Source organism: Cynocephalus volans, chromosome 5, assembly GCF_027409185.1.
Source record: "Cynocephalus volans isolate mCynVol1 chromosome 5, mCynVol1.pri, whole genome shotgun sequence".
Lineage (NCBI taxonomy): Eukaryota > Metazoa > Chordata > Mammalia > Dermoptera > Cynocephalidae > Cynocephalus > Cynocephalus volans.
Window position 1 is genome coordinate 158,940,097 of NC_084464.1, and position 22,733 is coordinate 158,962,829.

The 22,733-nt window shown below is 41.9% G+C and overlaps 1 protein-coding gene across 6 annotated transcripts in view; it reads right to left on the minus strand.

Annotated features, from left to right (window-relative positions):
• Positions 1-22,733, minus strand: part of PRKN (parkin RBR E3 ubiquitin protein ligase) — a 1,299,935-nt gene that overhangs the window by 201,096 nt on the left and 1,076,106 nt on the right. For all 6 annotated transcript variants that reach the window (XM_063096536.1, XM_063096534.1, XM_063096533.1 and 3 more), the window contains one exon: positions 10,386-10,447. In XM_063096536.1, the coding sequence (XP_062952606.1) occupies positions 10,386-10,447 (62 nt within the window). The remainder of the gene's footprint in view (positions 1-10,385; positions 10,448-22,733) is intronic.

The following is a 22,733-nucleotide window of genomic DNA, read 5'->3' on the forward strand; positions in this document are numbered from 1 at the left end:
AATTAACAAAGCAGACTACTTTGCACCTAAGGAAAATAATAACAAAAATTTCCACCTGTATTTCATCAGATTATAATGAAAATACATTCCATAAGTATGTCTTAACTAGGTAAAAATCGTGACTCATTGCTATGCTTTATATTTTATTTATTTGGGGAGTAAATTATGCAGTCTTTATGTATATGCTGCTCATGGATTGTTAAAAACAGGAAATAGTCATTGTAAATATGAAATTCATAGATGGTTCCATAAACTTATACTTTAAGGATCTAAATAATGAGTCATGGGAGAGTATAATGAAGTGCTGCAGATGTTCTATTTTGGGTCTGCAGGTAGTTAGAAGACTTGAGTTGGGAGAATATTGTACTGTAATGAAGCAAGGGTCACAAGTTCAAGCCCCAGTGGCCCAGAAACTTTGCCTTTCTTGTTGGCCACGGGCTGAATGTTAAAGTCTACTAAAGGAGCATGGTTGGTCACCTGAAGGGTCAGACTATGGAGGAACTAGGTGTAAATGTCCCCGACCACTGAAAAACCATTCAAAAGCCCTGTCCTCTGTAGGAGGGGACAGGCTGCTTCTCTGCAGGGACAGGCTGCTTCACCATGGTGTTTAATTTGCATGATTTCGTAAGAAAAGAAAGCAAGAGGAATTTAATTTTAAAAATGCAAGAAATGTGAAGTACAGGGATACTAGATAAAACTAAAATCTAGGAGAACTGGTGAATGCTCCATCAACGTGAGTGAAGGCTTGTCAGCAATCCAGAAGCTGCATGGCCCCTTTCACATTCTCAGAGCAGGACAGGAGGTTGGTCTTGCGCTGTCACAGTAGGTGTTTTCCACAAGAGCCTTTTGGGGGCACTCAGGTACAGCTCTCAGGCTTCCTTCACATTTCCCCATAAATTCTGGCTTCTGTTAAATCTAAGCCAAAAACACATGGAGGATGCGCTCAGTGGCCTCGTGGAGCAGAGACGTTCTGATCAGAGCGACTGACCACCGAGGGGCTGCTCAGTGCCCAGCAGCTGTGCGAACACGCTGCCTGCTCAGTTACTCTCCATCCCCCCCGTAAGGTACGGAGGAGTCCAGGGAGTCACAAAGAAGGGTGGTCTTCTGCTGAGTGTCACCCAGGCAGGACACCCACAACCCAGCACTGGAACGCAGGCTGTGACTCTCAAGACCACCTTTTCCACAACTCCAAGCTGCCTCTTTCTTCCTTTATTTCCTTTTTATTAGAAAAATCAGCTCACTACTCCTCAGTCATCTTTGAGAAGCAAATGAAAGAGTTTATTACAGAACTTCCTGTTTGGATTAAGAAAAATCTGAAATAACTTTATAGAGGAACACCAGCTGTGGTTAAACCATTTCTCCTTGAAATGCCCTATTTCCTATTTGTATTCATTTTTTTTAAGTACTCCTTAAATTGTCAGTAATCTTCATCTTATTTTTCTTCATTTACAGGTAGTTGAGCTTGAGAGACTTAGTGACAGTCTCAGTGGTGGTTCCTGTCACATTGCTGTTTTTATTCTCTGTTCGGTGCTAATAACATTCTTTTCACGTCTGGACATCTGTCAGCTGCTGATGAAGTGAATTGGCTAGAGAAAGGGCAGGACCTTGTTTATTGCATAGAAAAACAATCATTGAGGTGGCCAAAATCAAATGCATGGAGGAAAGAGAGAAAAACAGCAATAAAAAAAACCCTAAAAAATAATTGGGGCAACAGACTGTAACCTGGATTGCAACTTATGAAGCATTTTTCTTTTTCAGGGGTTTCGGATGAGTGACGCCAAAAAGTATCTCAACTTCCAGTGGTTGGGGAATCTTCTGGAAAGGAGGTCAAAATCAGTTGGCTTCCTTGTCTTCTCTCCATGCTGTGACACACAGCAGCACCCCGCAGGAAGGGCAAGGCCATGAAAGCAGATGCCGGCTGGGCTGTCTCCTCACCAGAGTTTCTCCTGTGACATCTTCGGAGACTTTTGGAGACTTTGGAAACAGGACCTCCAAGCACACTCTCCCGATGGGGCGCTTAGCAGAGAGCAAGGCTGTTTGTGTCACGGATTATTATATTCTTCAGTCCCAGAGAAATGGCTTTGAGCAGTGCTGTCAGTGTGCAAATCCAAGAGCCTTGCCCTTTGGATAAATGGAATTTGTCTCTGACTCCCTGGAAAGGAGCTGTGGCAATTGTCACCTGTGCCATCCTCCTCTCTCTGTCTCCCTGGGCTTTTTCTTTTCTCTAACTGGGTACTTTTACATCTCTGTCTCTGCTGGTCATTCTCCAGAAGCTCATAATTCAGCCGTGAGGCAACAGTGATGGTTTCTAGGTGATTCTAAGGCCCGTGGAAGGAGGAGAGTGACATTTCATTCGTCTGGAAGTTTGTGTAAGGCTAAGGTTCAGGCACTAGAATGGATTAGTGCCACTGAATGCTTAAGGAACTGATTAGACTTGGACAACTCAAATAGTTTTTAAAGATGATTTTCTGGGTTCTACTAGATGTCTTTATATTTTAACTGTCTAACTTTGAAATGAACAGGCCTATATCACTGAGGAAACCTTTCGGAGTGAAGGCCGAGTGAGCCGTGTTCATGCCAAGAGATGCACCTGAGGTGGGAATGGCAGGGGGGGCTGGTCGTCCACCCACTTCCCTCCAAAGATGGTCAGAACGTGCCCATCCGCTGCATGGCAGTCACGCCAGACACTCACACCACCTGGCATTCTTGTCCCCCAGACTCTCAGCCCCATACGGGTCTGTACAGTCCCCAACGTGAGCCGATCTCTACTCCTCGCTTTTCTCCTAAACTCTTTCTTTGTGTCCCCTGGGATTCCTGATCTACAACAAACCAACTCTTGAATATTACCAGCCTTTGAAAATGGTTCTCTGCCTCTGCTGACAACTGAAACTCATCCGTCTCCCTTGCAGCCCTCTTAAATGAAGGCTGCTCTGTGTGTCATGTGCACATACTTCAAGGCCACAGGTGGAGCTTGTCTCCTGGCTCCTCCACGATGCCTCTGAACCCTCAGGCCCCCTCTCTTTTGCAAAACCCATGGCTCCTTTGAGACCTGTGCCACCCAGCTGTCCCCCCTGTCCTTCTCGCTGCTTCCCCTGTGGTCTAGAAGACAGGAGCTTCTGACTTGTCTTCATCTCTGCTGTATTCCCCTCCTCCTGGGACTTGAACTCCTGTATGAATTAATCATCCATCAACCTGTTATTTCAGTCTTACATTCTCATCCCTGGTGACCCTTTTTTCATCCATGTATTCTCGCGGTCCCTCCCAGGCCTTGTCATCCTGAGAAATTGTACCACCTCTGAAATCCCAATTCCAAATATGTCTCTTTGCAACCACCATCTCTTATCTTTCCAGATCTCTTGCTAAAGCATGGACATTGCTTAAATTCTTCAACTTCATCAGGACCTCTGATTAATTGACCCAGTGCTTTCTCCCCAGCCACTGGACCTCTCTATGCTTCCCTTCCTTCCTGGCCTGACATAGATTCCACTACCCACCACCGCAAACACTGCCTGGAAAACACAGACCTCCCGGCTCCTCTATCAGACTACTCTGGACAAAACTCCGGCCCGAAAAGCATCACCTCCACCTTCCTAGGTGTGCACCCCCCAGCTGAATGCTGCTGAGCAGGATGACAGAACCAATCACTTTCTCTTGAGTTGCTGAGTGCAGACTTCCCCCTGGCACTTACAATGTCTGCATGATTTTACGATGTTCTCTAGTGGCATGTTTTCTCTTCTTTCTTCCCAAACTGCTCACACCTGTCTCCCTCCTACCTTCACCTGGACACCTTGCTCCATATTTCTCTGAGGGGAGGAGTCACGAGTGATATATTCATTCACTCAGCAATACTTCCCAAGCATCTCCTGTGGCCCAGCACTCTATGTGGAGAAGGCCCAGCGGTGCCCACTCTTCTGCCTTCATGGAGCCAGCACAGGCCAACTTCCCCTTCCCATCGCTGCAACCACACACGCACCTGAACCTGCGCCCACCTGCTCCATCCCTCTCTTACAACTAAGAAAGTGGCCTTCCTCCTATTAGGGGTCAGTCCTCCATCCACACCGGATCCCATCCCTTCTCACCTTCTAAGACACCTCCCCTCTTCAGTTCTTTCATCTCTCCCCAGATCCAGCAGGTCATCCATCTCTACCGGATTGTTCCAGTGAGCATAAAGCAAGTCTACCCTCCGCAGTCTTTACAGAACCCTCCTGCTATTGCTGCCTTCCTCTTGTCCTCTTCATAACAAAACTTCTACAAGGAATCATCTCCCCTTCTCTCATCCCAGAAAAACCTGGTTTCAGTCTCTGGGCACTTCCCCAGAGCTGTCCATTATGGTCCCCCATGACCTTCCTGTTGGCACAGGCAAAGGATGCTTTACCTACCTGATCTTACCCAGCTTCTCAGTAGCATTCAGCACTAACAGCCACAGCTTCCTCCTGGAAAACTTCCTTTCATGGCTCCTTCAACAACACGTCTCTGGATTTTCTCCTACTTTACTTGAGTTTCCTTCTTGATCTCCTTTGCTGGCTGCCACTTTTTTACCCAAATTCCAAACGTTGATGCTCTGCAGGATTTGTTCATCCATGGTCCCTCCTTTCCCATCTCCTTTTGGAAACTCTTAAGGATTTATCTTGGCTTATCTGCTTCTCGATGCTTCAGGCATGTCACACATGTTCAGAATTGAACCCCAGATTCCACGCCTCCGTTCTCATCTTCCCACCATTTCACCCATCTCAGTAAAGGAGAACTTAAGGACTCTCCCATTTCCCTGACCCACAGCCAATCAGTCACCAAGTCCTTTATTCCACCTCTGAATATTCACTTCTTTCTATCTCCTCTGCTAAGCACCTTAATCCAGACCATCTCTATATTACAAGACTGACATTCCCAAAATGTAATTTGGATAATGCCAGCCCCCTGCTAAACCTTCGAGGATTTCACATTGAACTTAGAATAAAATCCAGTCTCTCGACCATGGTCTTACATGGTCCAGATGGCCTTTATTTTTCATCCCTGTCCCTTATCTTTTGTTGCCGTCCCTCTTGCTCATTAGTTTCCCACCACATTGGTTTCATTTTAGTGCTTTGCACAAAGCAATCTCTTCCCCTCCTTGGGAACCATTGAGCAGGTGCTCTCTGCTCTCGGAGCGCTCTTTGACCTCACTCTGTGCTCCTGCTCATGCAGCAGAGCTGTCCCCTGCACCTTCAGCTGCAGGGCTCCTTGACTCCCTATCTGAAGTAGATGACATCTCAATCACTGTTTGTTTCCATCTCAGCGTTTATCACCATTAGTGCCTGTGCCTTCCTTGTTTATCATTTTATCCCACACTAGCACAGTAATAGTACAAAAGGTTTTCAATACATATATGTTGAATGAATGAAGATTACTTCCTTAAAACTGTGGGGATTAAATGTAACGTGGAGGAAGCTGGTATAAGTGGAAGTACTACTGAAGTTCAGTTCTTGCAAAATCTCTCCAAACATTATGGACTTCCATATATCACACCTGATTTCTTTAGGGCCCACCTAGATCTTTAGAGTGACTTTACTTACCTACGATATGATAATATCCTTACCAAACAGTTTGGACTTAGGGTGGGGGGTAAAAGGTGCTTCATGAATATGAACTGGAAACACAGTGAGAGTAGGGGCCAAGAAGCTAAAATAAATGTATTATTTTAAGTTTCAAGGAGTTTTAAGCTTATTTTTGTTTCAGAAAGGTAATGGTTTAATTATTTATTTTTAATCCAAGTCTCAAAAATCAAGGTGCCTATTAAGGATCACTGGAAACAAAGGAATCACATACAAAGAAGTTCGATAGCTGGTATGCATCTCTGCCACCCAGTAATGAACTCAGTAATTACTAGTATTCCTGTAGCTTTTATCAATTCGCTTTCTAAGTGAACATTACACTTATTTTAGTGTCTACTTTGTTGCTACTAGTTCAATGTATTGATGGAGTATAAACATTATTTAAAATCAGAAACAATTTAGTATAGCACTTAATATTTGCAACTTACTTTGCATTCTATTTACTTACAAAAATTCTGTTTTTTTTTTTTTTTTCGTCTTTTTCATGACCAGCACTCAGCAAGTGAGTGCACCGGCCATTCCTATATAGGATCCAAACCCACGGCGGGAGCGTCGCCGCACTCCCAGTGCAGCACTCTCCCGAGTGCGCCACGGGCTCGGCCCTACTTACAAAAATTCTAACAGGTGACTGACCAAACCTCTACCTTCCTTTTCCTTAAAAGGAAAAGCCCAGTTATTGTCCAGTAACACTTGTAACATAAATTAGTACAGCAATTTTATTTTATCAGGTAATATAAGTTGCCTCAAGCATCCAGTGGGATCCTGAGTGTTTCACCAGCTCCTGGTGAGGCTGCCACCCCCACTGGGAGGAGCCATGGCAGCTGGAATGCTCACTTCCTCCCTGCAGCGTCATGCCACCTTCTGCCTTGAGGCCACTAGGTCCTGTCATGTATCATCAGGATGTAAATATCGGTCACCAAAGAATCCCTGAATACCCTGTCATCTCTCTGGGCTGACCCTCCCCCCCATATAGTTCTGGGCTTCCGTTTTCCTATCACATCTTTCAGCTGCCCCAATGCCATGCTGACACCCTCCCCTGTGCTTGGGGACCTCTGCCCTGTACCCACTTCCACTTTCTCCATGTTTTTCTTCCATTCTTCCCTAACTGAAATTGGCTGTCCTCTGAGGACACTGCTTCTCCTGCAGCTGCCTCAAACGATTTCCTACTGTACCCTTTGTACCGGCAGGTATTGCTCTGCAATGCCCCAAGTAGAATAGTTTCCCTTCTTTCTTCGAAACCCCCCAGCTTTCAATTTCAAGCCATCAGTCAGGCTGCACTGGCACTTTTCTCCATTTGCAGTCAGCTACTGACTCTCTCTCTCTCTCTCCCCCCCCTCTTTATCTCTCCCTCTCTCTCCATCTCTCTTTCTCTTTCTCTCTCCCTCTCTGATTTCTCAAATCTTCAGTTCCTGGTTCACTGTAACCCTCTCCAAGCTGGCTCCAGTGAAAATCCTGGATGAGTTCAGTGCCCGTATGAGTGACATGTCCAACACCCTGGCTTCTCAAGTCTGTGACCTCACCTTCTTCACAATCTCAGCTCAGCCACCCAGCACTCCTGGACTTGCCCTTGACCTTGTTCCTGATCAGGCACCTTCTCCACAACCTGTTTCAAGTTATCTCACTCTTTGGCCTACACCTAGTTTTCCAGCTGACACTTCCAGCACCTAAACTCCAAAAATTCTTTGAACCAACCCACTGGGATCTGTAAGCAACTGCTCCTGCCACCCATCCCTGTCCCTCTCCTCTCTCACTTCTTGGCCTGCCCAGCTGAAGTTTTATGGCCAGCCACATAGTCAGTCCCTTGAAGTCACCCTCACCTCCTCTGCTTCTCTTTTGCTACCTGTGGATGGAAAAACCTCAGTGCTGGTTATATGTAACTCTGCCTTTTCTGCATCTGGTGCCTACACAGTTGAATGTGACAAAGAAACACCCAGGCTGATTGATCTTACTCCTGGTCCATCCATTTCCCAAGTTCATTCACTTCCCACCTGATAGAGTTTGGATGTGTTGTCCCCTCCAAAACTCAGGAGGAAATCTGATCCCCAATGTGGCAGTGCTGAAAGCTGTTTGAGTCATGGGGGCAGATTCCTCATGAATGAATTAATGCTCTCCCTGGGGGAGGAGGGATAGTGAGTGAGTTCTCGCTCTATTAGTTCCCAAGAGAGCTCGTTGCTTAAAAAGACCCTGGCACCTTCTCTCTCTCTCTCTCTCTTGCTTCCTCTCGCCATGTGATCTGCTTGTACCCTCCAGCTACCTGCCACTTTCCACCATGAGTAGAAGCAGCCTGAGGCCCGTGCCAGATGCAGCTGTCCCAGAATCGTAAGCCATATAAACCTCTGTTCTTTATAAATTACCCAGTCTCAGGTATTTCTGTTATAGCCACACAAAACGGACTGAAACACCACCCTCCTAAATGACAATTTCATTATCCTTCTCTTTCTCTGCAAAACTCTTTCCCGTCTTCACACTCAGCTGATCACCCAGCTTCCTGTTTCACTGAGAAAAGAGAAACAAGAGAGATCTTTGGGAAGATTCACCACTGAATCCTATGTGTGCACATCTGTGCTTACATATTCTGCTTTCCCTGCTACTACCAAGTTGAACTGCCCACTCTCTTGTCTAAGGCCAAAGCCCATGACCAAGGACATTGCTCCTGAAGTCTGCCTTCTGTCTTGCATCATCAGTTTCCTGGTTCTCCTAGGGAATCACTCCCACCAGTACGTAAACAAGCTGTACTTTTCCAATCTTGTGCCAGCCCTACTTTACACAATCTGGCTCCCTCATTTGCTCCAACCTCCCCAACTACAACTCTTTGTCTTCTTCCAACCCTACCTTACACAGTCTGTCTCCTTCATCCACTCCAACCTCACTGTCTACAACTCTTTGTCTTGCTCAGTCCCCACAGCCACACTGGCCTCTGGGCTACTTTGAATGGGCCAGACACACAGTCACTTCAGAGCCTTCTACTTGCTTTGCCCTCTCTCTGGAAATTTCCTTTCCCAGACGTCACTATGATGCTTCCCTTGACACTTTCAGTCTTTACTCACACACCACCTACTCAGTGAGTCTTTCCCTACCACCTTTTGTAAAATTTTACCTCTTCCCAAAGCACTCACTACCTCTCTTTTTAGTTTTACTTTTATCCACAGCAATGATAACCATCTGACAATAATATACACTGAATGTGCATGGAACATAACAGTTCCCCCAACTTGCATATGAGGCTGATGGAGATGTCTTTTTCACACCTCTATCCTTATAACCTAGAATGGCATAAAGCACATAAAGTAGGTGGTCAGTAAGTCTCTGGTGAAAGAAAGGAAAGAAGGAAGGAAGGAAATGTGGCTTTCCAGAAAATAAAGATCAATATTGCTGTGATGCACTATATAATCATAACTAATCGGGGTGATATTAATTTTGATTATGGCTTATTTTAATATCTAGGAGAATGCAAAGTGGACTGACTTTCATGCAAATCTAAGATGATTACAGTTGGCTTATTTCCCTACTAATTACCCAGTGACTCTAAAACAAATATGAATACAATTTGCAAATATTGGTACAAGCTAGAAGAGAAGACTCCATTATCTGAGAAGAAATGTCAGGGTAATAACCAGCGATTCTTGCTTAAGGAAGTCTCTCAGATTCTTGCTTAAAGAAGTGCTTCTCTGGAAAATGACTGTGAGGTACAAGTGTTTCATAAGTAGGTATGTTTGGGGGAGTTGGTTAGCAACTTTTACTCGTAATGAGGACAACCGATTTTGCTTGTATTTGAATAAACTTTTATGCCTGCTATTCTGGAAGAACTCACAATATGAAAAAAAAAATAAAGGAGGACTACTGTAATTTGTTAATTCAATGATATGGAAATGATTCCAGTTTCTTATGCTCCCCTAATTAACTCCTTTCTGCTTGTAATCTCATATTGGAAATAGGCAGTCACATTCTGCCTTGTTACTACAAACAAAACCACACACACAAAAATCTCACTGACAAAACTGAACCATCACATCTCCATTTGCACATTGTCTGGTCAGAATTGGCAAAGACAATCTTTGGAAGTAAAACTCAGTAACAGAGTGTAAGTTAGGTTGACCAACACGTTGCCAACTATTTAGTGCAAGTATTTTAAGGGTAACTTGACACCTAAAATATAACATATTAATATAGAGTCTGTAATTCCATATAAGGATCAAGAGATGTATTTTTAAACAGTTAAAAAGTATATGTATATGTGCATATATATCTAATATTTAGCACCCTAAATTATTTACTTAGCACATCTATTTAAAATATGACATGCCTCACTGAGCACAACACAGCACTGAAATAATCTGCTTTAAATGGGCCATCCTTTGTATATAAATCACATGTTCACATCCACATAGAAAGCAGCTGTCAAGAAGTATAGGTAACACACACAAAGTACAAAAATCTGGAGAAGGAGCTTGCACATCCACCCACAGACATCAAATGAGGAATGTTGGTGACACTCGGTCCCTCAGGCCTAATTCATCTGCCCTGTTTGCTCACGTGCCACTATCGCTGCCGGCTTACTGCTTGTGTCTTGAGACGAGACACACTGGCAGATAGCAGATGTACCAATTAATCACCTGTCAGGTCTGATGGATGGAAGAGGAGAAAGTACCCTCACACATATCTCCAGCATGCTTTTCTTCCCCATTTCAGGGTGGCGAGGGTCAGGGGACACACTCGGCCTCCCTGGAGAGAGCCCAAACTGTCTCATTAGTGTCTGTCTTTCATGACGCTGACACAGCCTTTGCAATGCTAACTCACCTGCTCTTCTCCCAGAATCCTGAAGTGATGGAGCTCTTTAATCAAGGAGTTTGGACAGCCAGCTGTTGGAAAGAAGAGTTAATCATAAAAATGTTGTTCTCATTCTGTGTAGTAATGTCTTCTCACACACAGTCATGACTATCAATAACCAGTGCTGACGTCAGGGAGGTACCTGAAAACACATGTCCAACCAAGCCCAAGAAAGCCAGCCCTTCAGAGGAGCTACGGCGCTGCCTGGTCTCTGACTGTAGCTCTTTAGGAAGGAGTTGGGGGTGACTCTGGGCAGGCCTTTGCTCCCCTCTTGATTATGATATGGCCTTTGAGGGGCCTTAGGATATCATACCCTTTCTGGTCTTCAGACACATGCCCAGCACGTCATTTGTCCCTAATATACAGCCAGGATTTTGTGGGGCCACAGTAGGAGAGTTGGTGATTGTAAGTTCTTGCTTATTTATTGTATCTTGTTTCCTCACCCTCAAGGAGGGGTTCTGCTCATCAAGAGTAAGAATGGAGAGAGGGCAGCTGGACATCCTGTCTTCATAGGGTTTTGATGTAGTTTAATGCCCTGCCTGGTTCTTCCAAGAGGCTTTGTTAAGACCCACAAGATCCTGCATTTGAGTTTGGAAATGGTCACTGATGGAAGGACCTGGAGAGAGGGCTGTGGCAGGCCTGGTACCCCCAGTTTCTCATGCTACCCAGACAACACAGGTCTTTTCAGGCTTTCAAAATTTCTTTCTTCAGTTGTAAAATGAAATAAGTAAATAAATATATATGTGTACATAATTTATATAAATACTTGCCTAACTTAATACATAATATTAAATTTATATACATATACACACACACCCATACACATATCATATACTGTTGCTTTGCCTCCCACAGATTTGTCACTCCTTTTCCCCTGGGTGATGGAGCTGCCAAAGATTACTCAAAGCCCATCTCTTCTGAGCAGTGAGAAGCCCCAAAAAGGGGTTAATCTCCTGGAACCCTCAAGATAGGGGCATTCCTTCCATTTGGGAAATTAACCACAAATTGGGGTTCTCTTCCCACATTTATTCTCCAGACCAGGAAGTTACAGGAAGAGAACATAGGTGGGTTTTTTGCTAAGTACAGTTTAACAAGTTTAGCAACAGAAGCTGGTAACATTCAGTAAGATAGGCAAGGTGACATTCTACAATGCAGTTTTCAAGAAGTTAAGTTGATCCACTAACAAAAGCTTGATTTTAGCAAACATTCTCTTCTTACAGCAATTTCCCAGTATCTTTACATATCAATCAGTAACCTGTCTGTCTTTGAGCCAGCAACCTTGCTGTGTTACAATTCCTTATCTTACAACAGAGACTATAGCCTGGGGAAAACTTCCTGTCCTTGGCAAGGTCAATATTTGAAACTGCAAGGCTTTAGAAAACCAGGCCCTGTGAAGTACATTTGCTTTATGCATACTACACAATATACATATATAAATTTAGGCCAGTAAATACTTAGTATCTTTTAAAATGTGTTCCACCATCATCTTTTTAATAAAATTATTCCATAGTATTAGGTTGTGGTCATTTATAATATTAACTCTGGAAACAAAATTGATATAAAAACCTGTTTCTTTGAGATAAAACCTAGGGAACATATAATCTGCTGAAGTTTGCACTAAAGAAATTAGATTGCATGCAGAACATATCAAAGAAATTACAGAGTCATGTCGCTATTACTCAGCTTTGTGATGTAAGAATGGTCCATAGTACTGAGGGTATTTGTCTGGGAGTTGGCAGCCTGAGAAATGATAAAACTTGTCTTCATGCAGAGACAAACAAATGGCCAATGGGCACATGAAAAAAATGCTCATCACTAATCATCAGGGAAATACAAACTAAAACCACATTGAGATGTCATCTCACTCCAGTTAGAATGGCTATTATGAAAAAGACAGGAAATAAGTTCTGTCAAGGATGTGGAGAAAAAGGGAACCCTCCTACATTGTTGGTGGGAATGTCCATTGGTACAGCCACTGTGGAAAACAGTGTGGAGGCGCCTAAAAGAACTAAAAATAGAACTTCCTTAAGACTAAGCAATCCCTCTATACTGGGTATATACCCAAAGGAAATAAAATCAATATATTGAAGAGACATGTGCATTCCTATGTTCATTGCAACACTGTTCACAAGAGTCAAGACGGATTCAGCACAAATGCCCATCAACAGATGACTGGATTAAAAACAAAACAAAACAAAACAAAAACCCTATGATATATATATATATATATATGTTTACACAGACACACACACACACTGGAATACTATTCAACTATTAAAAAAATGAAATCCTGTCATTTGCAGCAACATGGATGAAACTGGAGAACATCATGTTAGGTGAAGTAAGCCAGGAACAGAAAGACAAATAGTGCACGATCTCACTCCTATGTGGAATCTAAAAAAAAAAAAATAAAGTGCTTCTCAAAAAAGTAGAGAATAGAATAATTGTTACCAGAAGATGGGTGGCAGGAGGGGAGCAGGGTTTGGGAGGTAGTGGATTAATAGGTAGAAAACTATGCTATCTACCCTAAGTGAATCGTTGTGCAGTATATGCACGTATTTAAACAACATGGAATACCCCACAAATACATACAATTAAATATTAAAGTAAAATTAAAAACTTGCCTTCACACAGGTGAAAGTGTCCTTTGCCAGAAAGATAAGTTTTGTGCATTGTTCTAGAAGGCAGGATTTAAACCAGCATTAAAGTGGAATAAATTGTCTTACAAGCTACTGTCTGGAGGTTTCCAAACAGAAGCTAAATAAGTACTTATGCAGCATATTTTAGAGAGGAATTTGACTGGGTGCAATGGTTAATTTTATGTGTCAACTTGACTGGGCTAAGGGATGCCCAGATATCTGGTGAAACATTATTTCTGGGTGGTCTATGAGCGTGTTTCAGAAGGGATTAGCATTTGAATAGGTAGACTGAGTAAAGAAGATCTGCCCTTACCAATGTGGGTGGCCTGAATAGAACAGAAAGGCAGAAAAGGGAAAATTTTCTATCTCTTCTGGAAAGTAGACATCTTTTTCTCCTGCCATCAGACATCGGAGCTCAAGGTATTCAAGCCTTGTGATTCAGGGACTTACACCAGCTTCTGGTCCCCTCCCCCCACCTCAGGCCATTAGACCTTATACTCACACTGAACTTCACCACCAGCTCTCCTGGTTCCTCAGCTTGCAGACGCTGCAGATGGCAGATCAGGAGACTTTTCAGTGAGAAGCGAGCCCATTCCCCTAATAAATCTCCTGTCTCTCTCTCTCTGTATATCCTATTGTTCCTGTTTCTCTGGAGAACCCTGACTCATGCACTGGGTTAGTTCCAATTCTGAAATTCTATAGTCATGTAAAATGATGGAACACAGTTTTAGTCTTTGATATGACATAGTATTTCATACTATGAGAAAATGGTTCATAAATGTTCACTATGTAGTACAAAGATTAAAAAATGTAAACAAGGGCCGAGCCCATGGCGCACTCGGGAGGGTGCGGCGCTGGGACCGCGGGTTCGGATCCTATATAGGACTGGCCAGTGCACTCACTGGCTGAGTGCCGGTCACGAAAAAGACAAAAAAAAAAAAAAGTAAACAAAATGTAAAGAAAAATATAAACAGGTGATGTTACCACCTGACAATAATCTGAGAAAATAAGTGACAATCGTGAGGTGAATTTTTTGGTGGAAAATGTGACAAATTAATAGCCACAGGCAATTCCGATAATGTAGGGAAGGAAGCTAGATCCTTGAGGTGAGAAGATTTACTTGCCTGAGTGTTTCTCCAAGTGCAGGTCACAAAGACTTGCAGGCTGGAGAATCCTTTTGAGAAGCTGTTCATTTTGGGGTTGCTACTCTGATGATTATTTAAACAGTGAAAGTATATTCTGGATCATCTGATTGACTGCACTTCAAATGAAACTGCTATGCAAACTCAGCACCATGTCAGCTCTTGTGCATTAGATCTCTTTGGGAACAAGTAGTCATGTTTTAGTTTCCTGAGATAAACAAGCAGGTGGACTGCAGGGGACACATCCCCAGCGAGGCCAGTCCCATGATCTGGGCCGAGCATGAGGGGAAGGGTCCTGGGGAGGGATGGTGGGAAAAGGAGGCCAACACAGCACAGGGCCGGGGGCTGCTGGGGTGACAGGAACCTGGGCCAGCCCGCCAGAGCCCTGTTTGGATCCTAAGCAGTTGCGTATTTTCAGTAAAATGACAGCATCTGCCATAGTAAATCCATAGAGCTAATCTGGATATTTTGGTTTTGTACTTTCATTTATATATATAATTCATAAGTTTTATTTAGGCCTGCTAATTGTATAAACATAAAATTTTATATCTCAGTTTATATCTGAACATATTTAAGAAATATTACCTTAAAAAATAATTGTATTCAATCTTAGAAGTTTTAGAGGATTTTTTTTTCTTTACAAGTGGTCTTTTACATTGCTCAAATTTGAGAAAAATGGCTTTGACTTATTTTAATTCTAGGAAAATAAGAAACAGAATTTAAAATTAGCTTATCTTCAGCATTTGTATTCTAGCATTCTCCTAAGATATAAATAAAAGGATGTCAGTGATAGCTCAAGTATAAACATCTTTAACAGAAGACTAGATAATTACCCGAAACACCTGGTAGGTGCAATAAAATATAATAAACAAGGGTAGATACCGCATACAATTAGAAGGGAAGAGTTGTAAGAGGTCAGGCTGTTGAAGAAGACCTTGGAGGGGTATATGGAAATGGTGCTCATCACAGCAACATCAATGTGGGAAACAGACAGATGCAAACTTGATGTGAAGACAGAGCTTAAAAATAGCAAAACCAGAAATGCAAGACAGGCACGCAGAATGCATTTGTGTAGGGAAAGGCAAAAGCTAGCGGGGGCAGGCGGAGGTGCAATGGAGGAAAAAAAGCGGCCTGGCCAAGAAAGTCCATATTAAAATAGGTGTTAATGGTGTTGATGTACTCCTGATTCTTTCCAAATACTCACACAGGGTCTACACACACCACACTAATCGATCATCTCGCGAAGCCACGCTGTGCTTCGGCTACGGCACGTCCCCACACTGCCCAGTCATCTGCCTGCATGCCTCGGTGGTCTCTTCTTGAGATGGCAGTCACAAGGACCCTGTTCAAATGTGCATGGCAGGCATCATGCCACCCTCCTGTGGGTTTCCATCTCACTAAGAGTGAAAGCCCAGTGGCCCGCAAGGCCCCCCGTGAGCTCCTGGCACTCTCTCTGCCTCAATCGCTGCACTTGGCCACATGGCCTGCTCCACTTCAACCCACCTCTCATCCCCAGGGGCCTCAGCCTCGGCCTCTGCCCTGACCTCCAGCCCTGCATGTGCTTTGCTTTTTGGTTAAGTGACCTTTCCCTGACCTGTCCCCTTACTGCCAGCCTGGACCCTATGTGGGAGGACATCCGTGCTGCTTAGAGCCCATGACTGCCTTGTGCTCCGACTGCACCTGCTTTGCGCATACCCAGCATCCAGCTCTGGGTAAGCCCCACCATCTGTTTCTTCTACTCCGGTTCCAGTTCTGTCCGTCACAGCTAGTATAGTGCAAAGGGGCTGGTCGATCCTCCAACAAAAATTCCCACTGTCTCCCTAAAGCTGTGGCTTGTTGAAGATGGTGCTGCCAGAGACTCAGGGTTCACTCTCTTTTGGGCCCTCCAGCAGCCTGCCCCTGTGACTTGTCTGAGGCTAGCATCTTCTTCCGTTTCCCTTAGGAGCCCTTCCAAACCATGGGCATTCCTCTCAATTAGCCTTTGTATACTTCATTCTCAAAATACATCACCTGATACAAGCCCCAAACTAAAAGCTCCCATGGTGAGCGTGGAGATGAGCTGCCCAGACCCCTGCATGTAAGGCAGGGGGCCGGGCTGTGGGGGATGGTGGCCCGTGGACATGGCTCTCCTGAGGAGGGATGTGTGTGCCTTTCCTAGGGCACACAAATCTGGTGACTGAGTGAGGCCGAAGGGTAAAGGCCCAGCTGTTTAGTCCCAGCATGGGCTACTGATGGGCAACACTTGCTCTGAAGCTCCCTGCCAGCTGGACAGGCTGGCATGATAGCCACACTTCTTCCTCTGCCAAGTCTCGCTCCCTTCCTCTCTTTCCCAGGTGCAGATCCACAGCAGACAGTGTGTAGCCCACACTCTGCCCCACTCGCGCAGCTCTCAGGTGCAGCACCCCTGAACTTCACATCCCTTCCCGATTTCTACCTCCCTGGACCCATCTCTCTCTCTACTCCCCCAGGATGAATGAGGCAAGGGCTCCCCCTCCTCACAAGTCTTTCTTCACTCATCCCCACCTGTCCCCTCCCAGCTCCTTGAAGGCCTAGCTCACCATTTACTCTCCCTCCTCAACCCCTTCTGCCCTGCAGCTATTCAGTTCAAACTATGTGTGTATTGAAACCTTCCCCTTTAAAAATTCAGCAAAAATCCAGCCTTGAGCATACAGTTACCGCCCTATCTCTTGCATTCTCCTTTCATCCAGTTTTCTCAAAAGAATAGCCTACAGCCATCATCGCCCCTTGAACATAGCAATTGGATGCATGGGTTATAAAAGGGAAATATCAAAAATTGGGGGTTTCACACCTTTTAAGACAAGTTTTGGCCTAGCTGAAGCTCTGGTTCTGCACTAACTAGGTAGTTATGTGCTCTTGGATAAATCAGTTATTCTAAATGCCAATTCCTTTATCAGGAGTGATCACAACATCTACTTAGTAAACAGCTGTTTTGAATTCATGTAAAAAAAAAGCAAGATGCTTTGTAAACGTGACATGCCAAAAAAATTAGAAAGTAAGATTATTGCTAATGATATTAATGGCCTTCCCACATATAACGACTGCTATTTATCTCAGAAAACTTTTTCTTTTTTTTGGTTCTGATTTTTTTTTTTTCTTAATTCAAAATATTTTGACGTTTATTTGTACACATTTGTGGGGAACAGTGGGTTGTTTCAATACATGCATATACTGTGCAATAATTCACTTAGTGTAGTTAGCATAGTTTTGTACCCATTAGTCCACTGTTTTTCCTCCTTCCCCTCATCCCCCTGACTCTGGTCACCATCATTCTACTCGCTACTTCTATGAGAAGCACTTTCATACTTTAGATTCCACATATGAGTGATATCATGTGGTATTTGTCATTTTGTGCCTGACTTACTTCACTTAACATGATGGTCTCCAGTTCCATCCATGTTGCTGCAAATGATAGAATATCATTTTTTAAAAATAGCTGAGTACTATTCCATTGTGTGTATATACCACGATTTTTATCCATTCATCTGTTGATGGACATTTAGGCTTATACCATCTCCTGGCTATTGTGAATAGTGCTGTGATGAACATGAGAGTGCAGGTGTCTTTTTGATATAATGATTTAATTTCCTTTGGGTATATACTCAGTAGTAGAGATAGCTGGCTTGTAGGGTAAGTCTATTTTTAGCTCTCTGAGGAACCTCCATACTGTTTTCCACAGTGGCTGTACCAATTTACACTCCCACCAGCAATGTAGGAGAGTTTCTTTTTCCCCACATCTTGCCAGCATTTGTTATTTTTTGTCTTGTTGATAATAGCCACTCCAGCTGGCATAAGATGATATCTCATTGCAGTTTTAATTTGTATTTCCCTGGTGATTAGTGATGTTGAGCATTTTTTCATGTTCCTGTTGGTCATTTGTATGTCTTCTTTTGAGAAATGTCTGTTCAGATTCTTTGCCCATTTTTTAAATTGGGTTATTTGGTTTTTTTTGCTGTTGACTTGGTTAAGTTCCTTATATATTCTGGATGTTAGCCCTTTTCTGAGGCATGCTTGGCAAATACTTTCTCCCATTCTGTAGGCTGTCTCTTCACTTTGTTGACAGTCTCTCTTGCTGTGCAGAAGCTTTTCAGTTTGATGTAGTCCCCTTTGTGTATTTCTGCTTTATTTGCCTGTGTCTTTGTAGTCTTGCTCAAAAAAGTGCTGTCCATTTGCATTTCATGTAGTGTTTTCTCTGTTTTCTACTAGTAGTTTCACAGTTTTGGGTCTTAAATTTAGGTCTTTGATCCATTTTGAGTTGATTTTTGTGTATGTAAGAAATAGGGGTCTAGTTTCAATCTCCTGCATGTGGATGTCCAGTTTTCCCAGCACCATTTTTTGAAAAGGCTGTCCTTTCCCCATTTTATGTTTTCGGCCACTTTGTAAAAAATCAGTTGTAAATGTGTGGGTTTATTTCAGGGATCTCCATTCTATTCCATTGTTTAATTTGTCTCTTTTTATGCCAGTACCATGCTGTTTTGGTTACTATAGTTTTATAGTATATCTTGAGGTCAGGAAGTGTGATGCCTCCAACTTTATTTTTTCTGTTCAAGATTGCTTTTGCTATATGGGGTCTTTTCTGGTTCCAAACAAATTTTAAGATTGTTTTTCTTCTTCTGTGGAGAATGTCATTGGTATTTTGATAGGGATTGCATTAAATATGTAGATTGGATTGGGTAATGTGGACATTCTGATGAGGTTAATTCTTTTGACCCATGGACATGGGATACCTTTCCATTTATTTGTGTCCTTCTCAATTTTTTTCACCAATTCTCAATTTTTTTCACCAATGTTTTACAGTTTTCATTGTAGAGGTCTTTCACCTCTTTTGTTAAATTTACTCCCAGGTATTTCATTTTTCTTTTGATAGCTATTGTGAATGGGAATACTTTCTTGATTTCTTCTTCAATTATTTCATTTTTGGCATCTAAGAAGGTTATCAATTTTTGTGTGTTGATTCTGTATCCTGTCACTTTACTGAATTCATTTATTAGTTCTAGTATTTTTTTCGTGGAGTCTTTAGGGTTCTCTATTCATAGGATCATATCATCTGCAAATAGGAATAGTTTGTCTTTCTCCTTTCCTATTTATATGCTCTTTATTGCTTTTTCTTGCCTTATTGCACAGGGTAGAACTTCTAGTGCTATGTTGAATAATAGTGAGGAAAATGGGCCTCCTTCTCTTGTTCCAGATGTTGGAGGAAAAACCTCCAATTTTTGTCCATTCTGTGTGATATTAGCTGGGGGTTGTTATATATGGCCTTTATTGTGTGGAGGTACATTCCTTCTATACCTAATTTGTTGAGTGTTTTTATCATGAAAGGATGTTGGATTTTATCAAATGCTTTTTCTGTGTCTATTGAAATGATCATATTTTTCCCTTCATTCTGTTGATGTGATATATCACTTTTTTAGATTTGTGCATGTTGAACCATCCTTGCATCCCTGGGATGAATCCCACTTGATCATGGTGTATGACCTTTTTAATGTGTTGCCGTATTCTGCTTTTGTTGAGGATCTTTATATCTGTGTTCATTACGTATCTGTGTTCAAAACTGGTCTGCAGCTTTCTTTTTTTTTGTCATGTCTTTTTTTTGGTTTTGGGATGAGAATAATGCTGGCTTCGTAGAATGAGTTTGGAAGCATTCCCTCTGCAATTTTTGGGAAGAGTTTAAGAAGAATTCATGTTAGTCCTTCTTTAAATGTTTGGTAGAATTTGGCAGTGAAGCCATCTGGTCTTGGGGTTTTCTTTGTAGGAAGAATTTATTACTGCTTCAATCTCACTACTAATTATTGGCCCGTTTAAGTTTTCTAGTTCTTCATGATTCAACTTTGGTAAATTGTATGTGTCCAGGAATTTATCCATTTCTTCTAGTTTTTACAGTTTGTTTGCAAATAGTTGTTCATAGCAGTCTCTTATGATACTTTGCATTTCTGTCTATATCAGTTGTAATGTTCCCTTTTTCATTTCTGATTTTATTTGTCTGCTTTCTTTTTTCTTTGTTAATCTAGCTCAAAGTTTATCTATTTTGTTCATCTTTTTGAAAAGCCAATTCTTTGTTTCATCAATCTTTTGTATTTTTTTTATTCCCCAATTCATTTATTTCTGCTCTGATTTTCATTATTTCTCTCCTTCTACTGATTTTGGGTTTCATTTGTTCTTGTTTTTCTAGCTCCTTGAAGTGTAACATTAGGTTGTTTACTTGGAGTCTTTCTTCTTTTTTGATGTAGGCATTTATTGCTATAAACTTCCCCCTTAGGACTGCTTTTGCTGTATTCTATAGGTTGTGGTATGTTGTGTTTTCATCTCCATTAGTCTCCAGGAATTTTTAGATTTCCGTCTTGATTTCTTCTTTGATCCATTCATTGTCTAGGAGCACACTGTTTAATTTCCATGTGTTTGTACTGTTTCAAGTGTCCCTTTTGTTGCTGATTTCTAGTTTCATTCCATTGTGGTCAGATAGGGTAGTTGCTATTATCCAGGCTTTCAAAAATTTGTTGAGACTAGTTTTGTGTCCTAACATATGGTCTATTCTAGAGAATGTTTCATGTGAGGCTTTGAAGAATGTGTATTCTGCAGCTGTTGGATGAAATGTTCTGTAAATGTCTGTTAGGTCAAGTCAGCCTACAGCAGAGATTAATTCTGATGTTTCCTGGTTAATTTTCTGTCTGGATGATCTGTTTTTTAATGGAAATGGGGTATTAAAGTCCCAACTATTATTCTGTTGGCCTCTCCCATTAGATCCAATAGTAATCGGTTTATTTAGCTAGATTCTCCAGAGTTGGGTGCACACATATTTATAATTGCTATATCCTCTTCTTGAATTGATCCCTTTATCATTTTATAGTGACCTTCCTTGTCTTTTTTTTTTTTTTTCTGTTAACTTTCTTTGGCTTGAGGTCTACTTTATCTGGTGTAAGTATAGCTACCCCCACTCTTTTCTGATTTCCATTTGCATGAAATATCTTTTTCCATCCTTTCACTTTTAGCTGATTTGTGTCTTTATTGGTTAAGTGAGTTTCTTGTGGCAGAATATTGTTGGTTCTTGTTTTATAATCCATTCAGCCACTCTGTGTCTTTTAATTGGGGCATTTAATCAGTTTACATTTAGGGTTATTATTGATATATAGGGGCTTGCTGTTGCCATTTTGCTATTTTTTTTTCTGGTTGTTTTGGGGATCGTTTTTTCTTTTTTTCTGATCTTGCTGTCTTCCTTTGTGGCTGAGTGGTTTTCTCCAGCTTTACATTTTGCTTTCTCACTATTTGTTTTTAGTATGTCTCTTCTAAGTTTTTGTGTTATGGTTACCATGATGCTTACAAAAAACATGCTATCGTTATAACAAATTATTTTAGACTAATAACTTAACTCTGATATCTAAGAAAAAAGTAAAAAAACAAAGCCAGCTCTATGTTTTGGCATCATCCTCCCCACTTTTTGACATTTTGTTGTTTTAAGTTACATCTTTTAATATTGCCTATCTCTTATATGTTTCTTGTATTTGTTGTTGTTTTGTTAGGTTTGTCCTTTAGTCTTCATACTAAAGATGTAAGTGGTTTATTCTCCACCCTTAAGACACTGGGGTATTCTGAGGTTGTCGGTGAGCCCACCTTACTATTGTGTTATGTACCTTCAAATGTTTTTTTGCTGCTCTTTAGCATCATCATCTTTCAGATTGAACTCCTCCCTTTAGCATTTCCTGTAAGGCAGGTCTAGTGTTGATGAACTCCCTTTGCTCTTGTTTGTCTGGGAAAGGCTTTATTTCTCCATCACATTTGAAGGTTAGTTTTGCCAGATACAGAATTCTTGACTGACAGTCTTTTACCTTCAGCATTCTAAATCTATCATCCCATTCTCTTCTGGCCTGTAGGGTTTGTACTGAGAAATCCGCTGAGAGATGAATTGGGGCTCTGTTGAATATTATGTGTTTCTTTTCTCTCGCTGCTTTCAGTATGCTCTTTCTGTCTTTGGTTTTTGATAATTTGATTATGATGTACCTTGGGGTGCTCCTTCTTGGGTTGAATTTGACTGGTGACCTCTGAGCTTCCTGTACTTAGACACTGTCATCTTTCTCCATACTTGGGAAATTTTCAGCCATTATTTTCTTGAATATTCTTGCTATATCTCTTCCTTTTCACTCTCTTTTGAGTATGCCAATTATGCAGAGGTTATTTTGCTTGAGGGAGTATGATATTTGTTGTATTTCTGTTTTATTTTTTCTTATTCTTTTTTTTTTTGTTCTTCTGATTAGATCATTTCATGTGTTTTATCTTCAAGTTCACTGATTCTCTCCTCAGTTTGACTAAGTCTGCTGTTGCAGATTTCTATAGAGCTTTTCAGTTCAGATAATATATTCTTGATCTCTAGAATTTCTATTCTTTTAATTGATTGTATTCCTTTGTCAGGTTTCTCACTCTGCTCCTGAATTATTTTCTAGATATCATTGGGTCTTCTATCTGTATTTTCTTGTGACTCCCTGAATACACGTTAAGTGGGTTATTCTGAATACTGTCAGACATTTCAT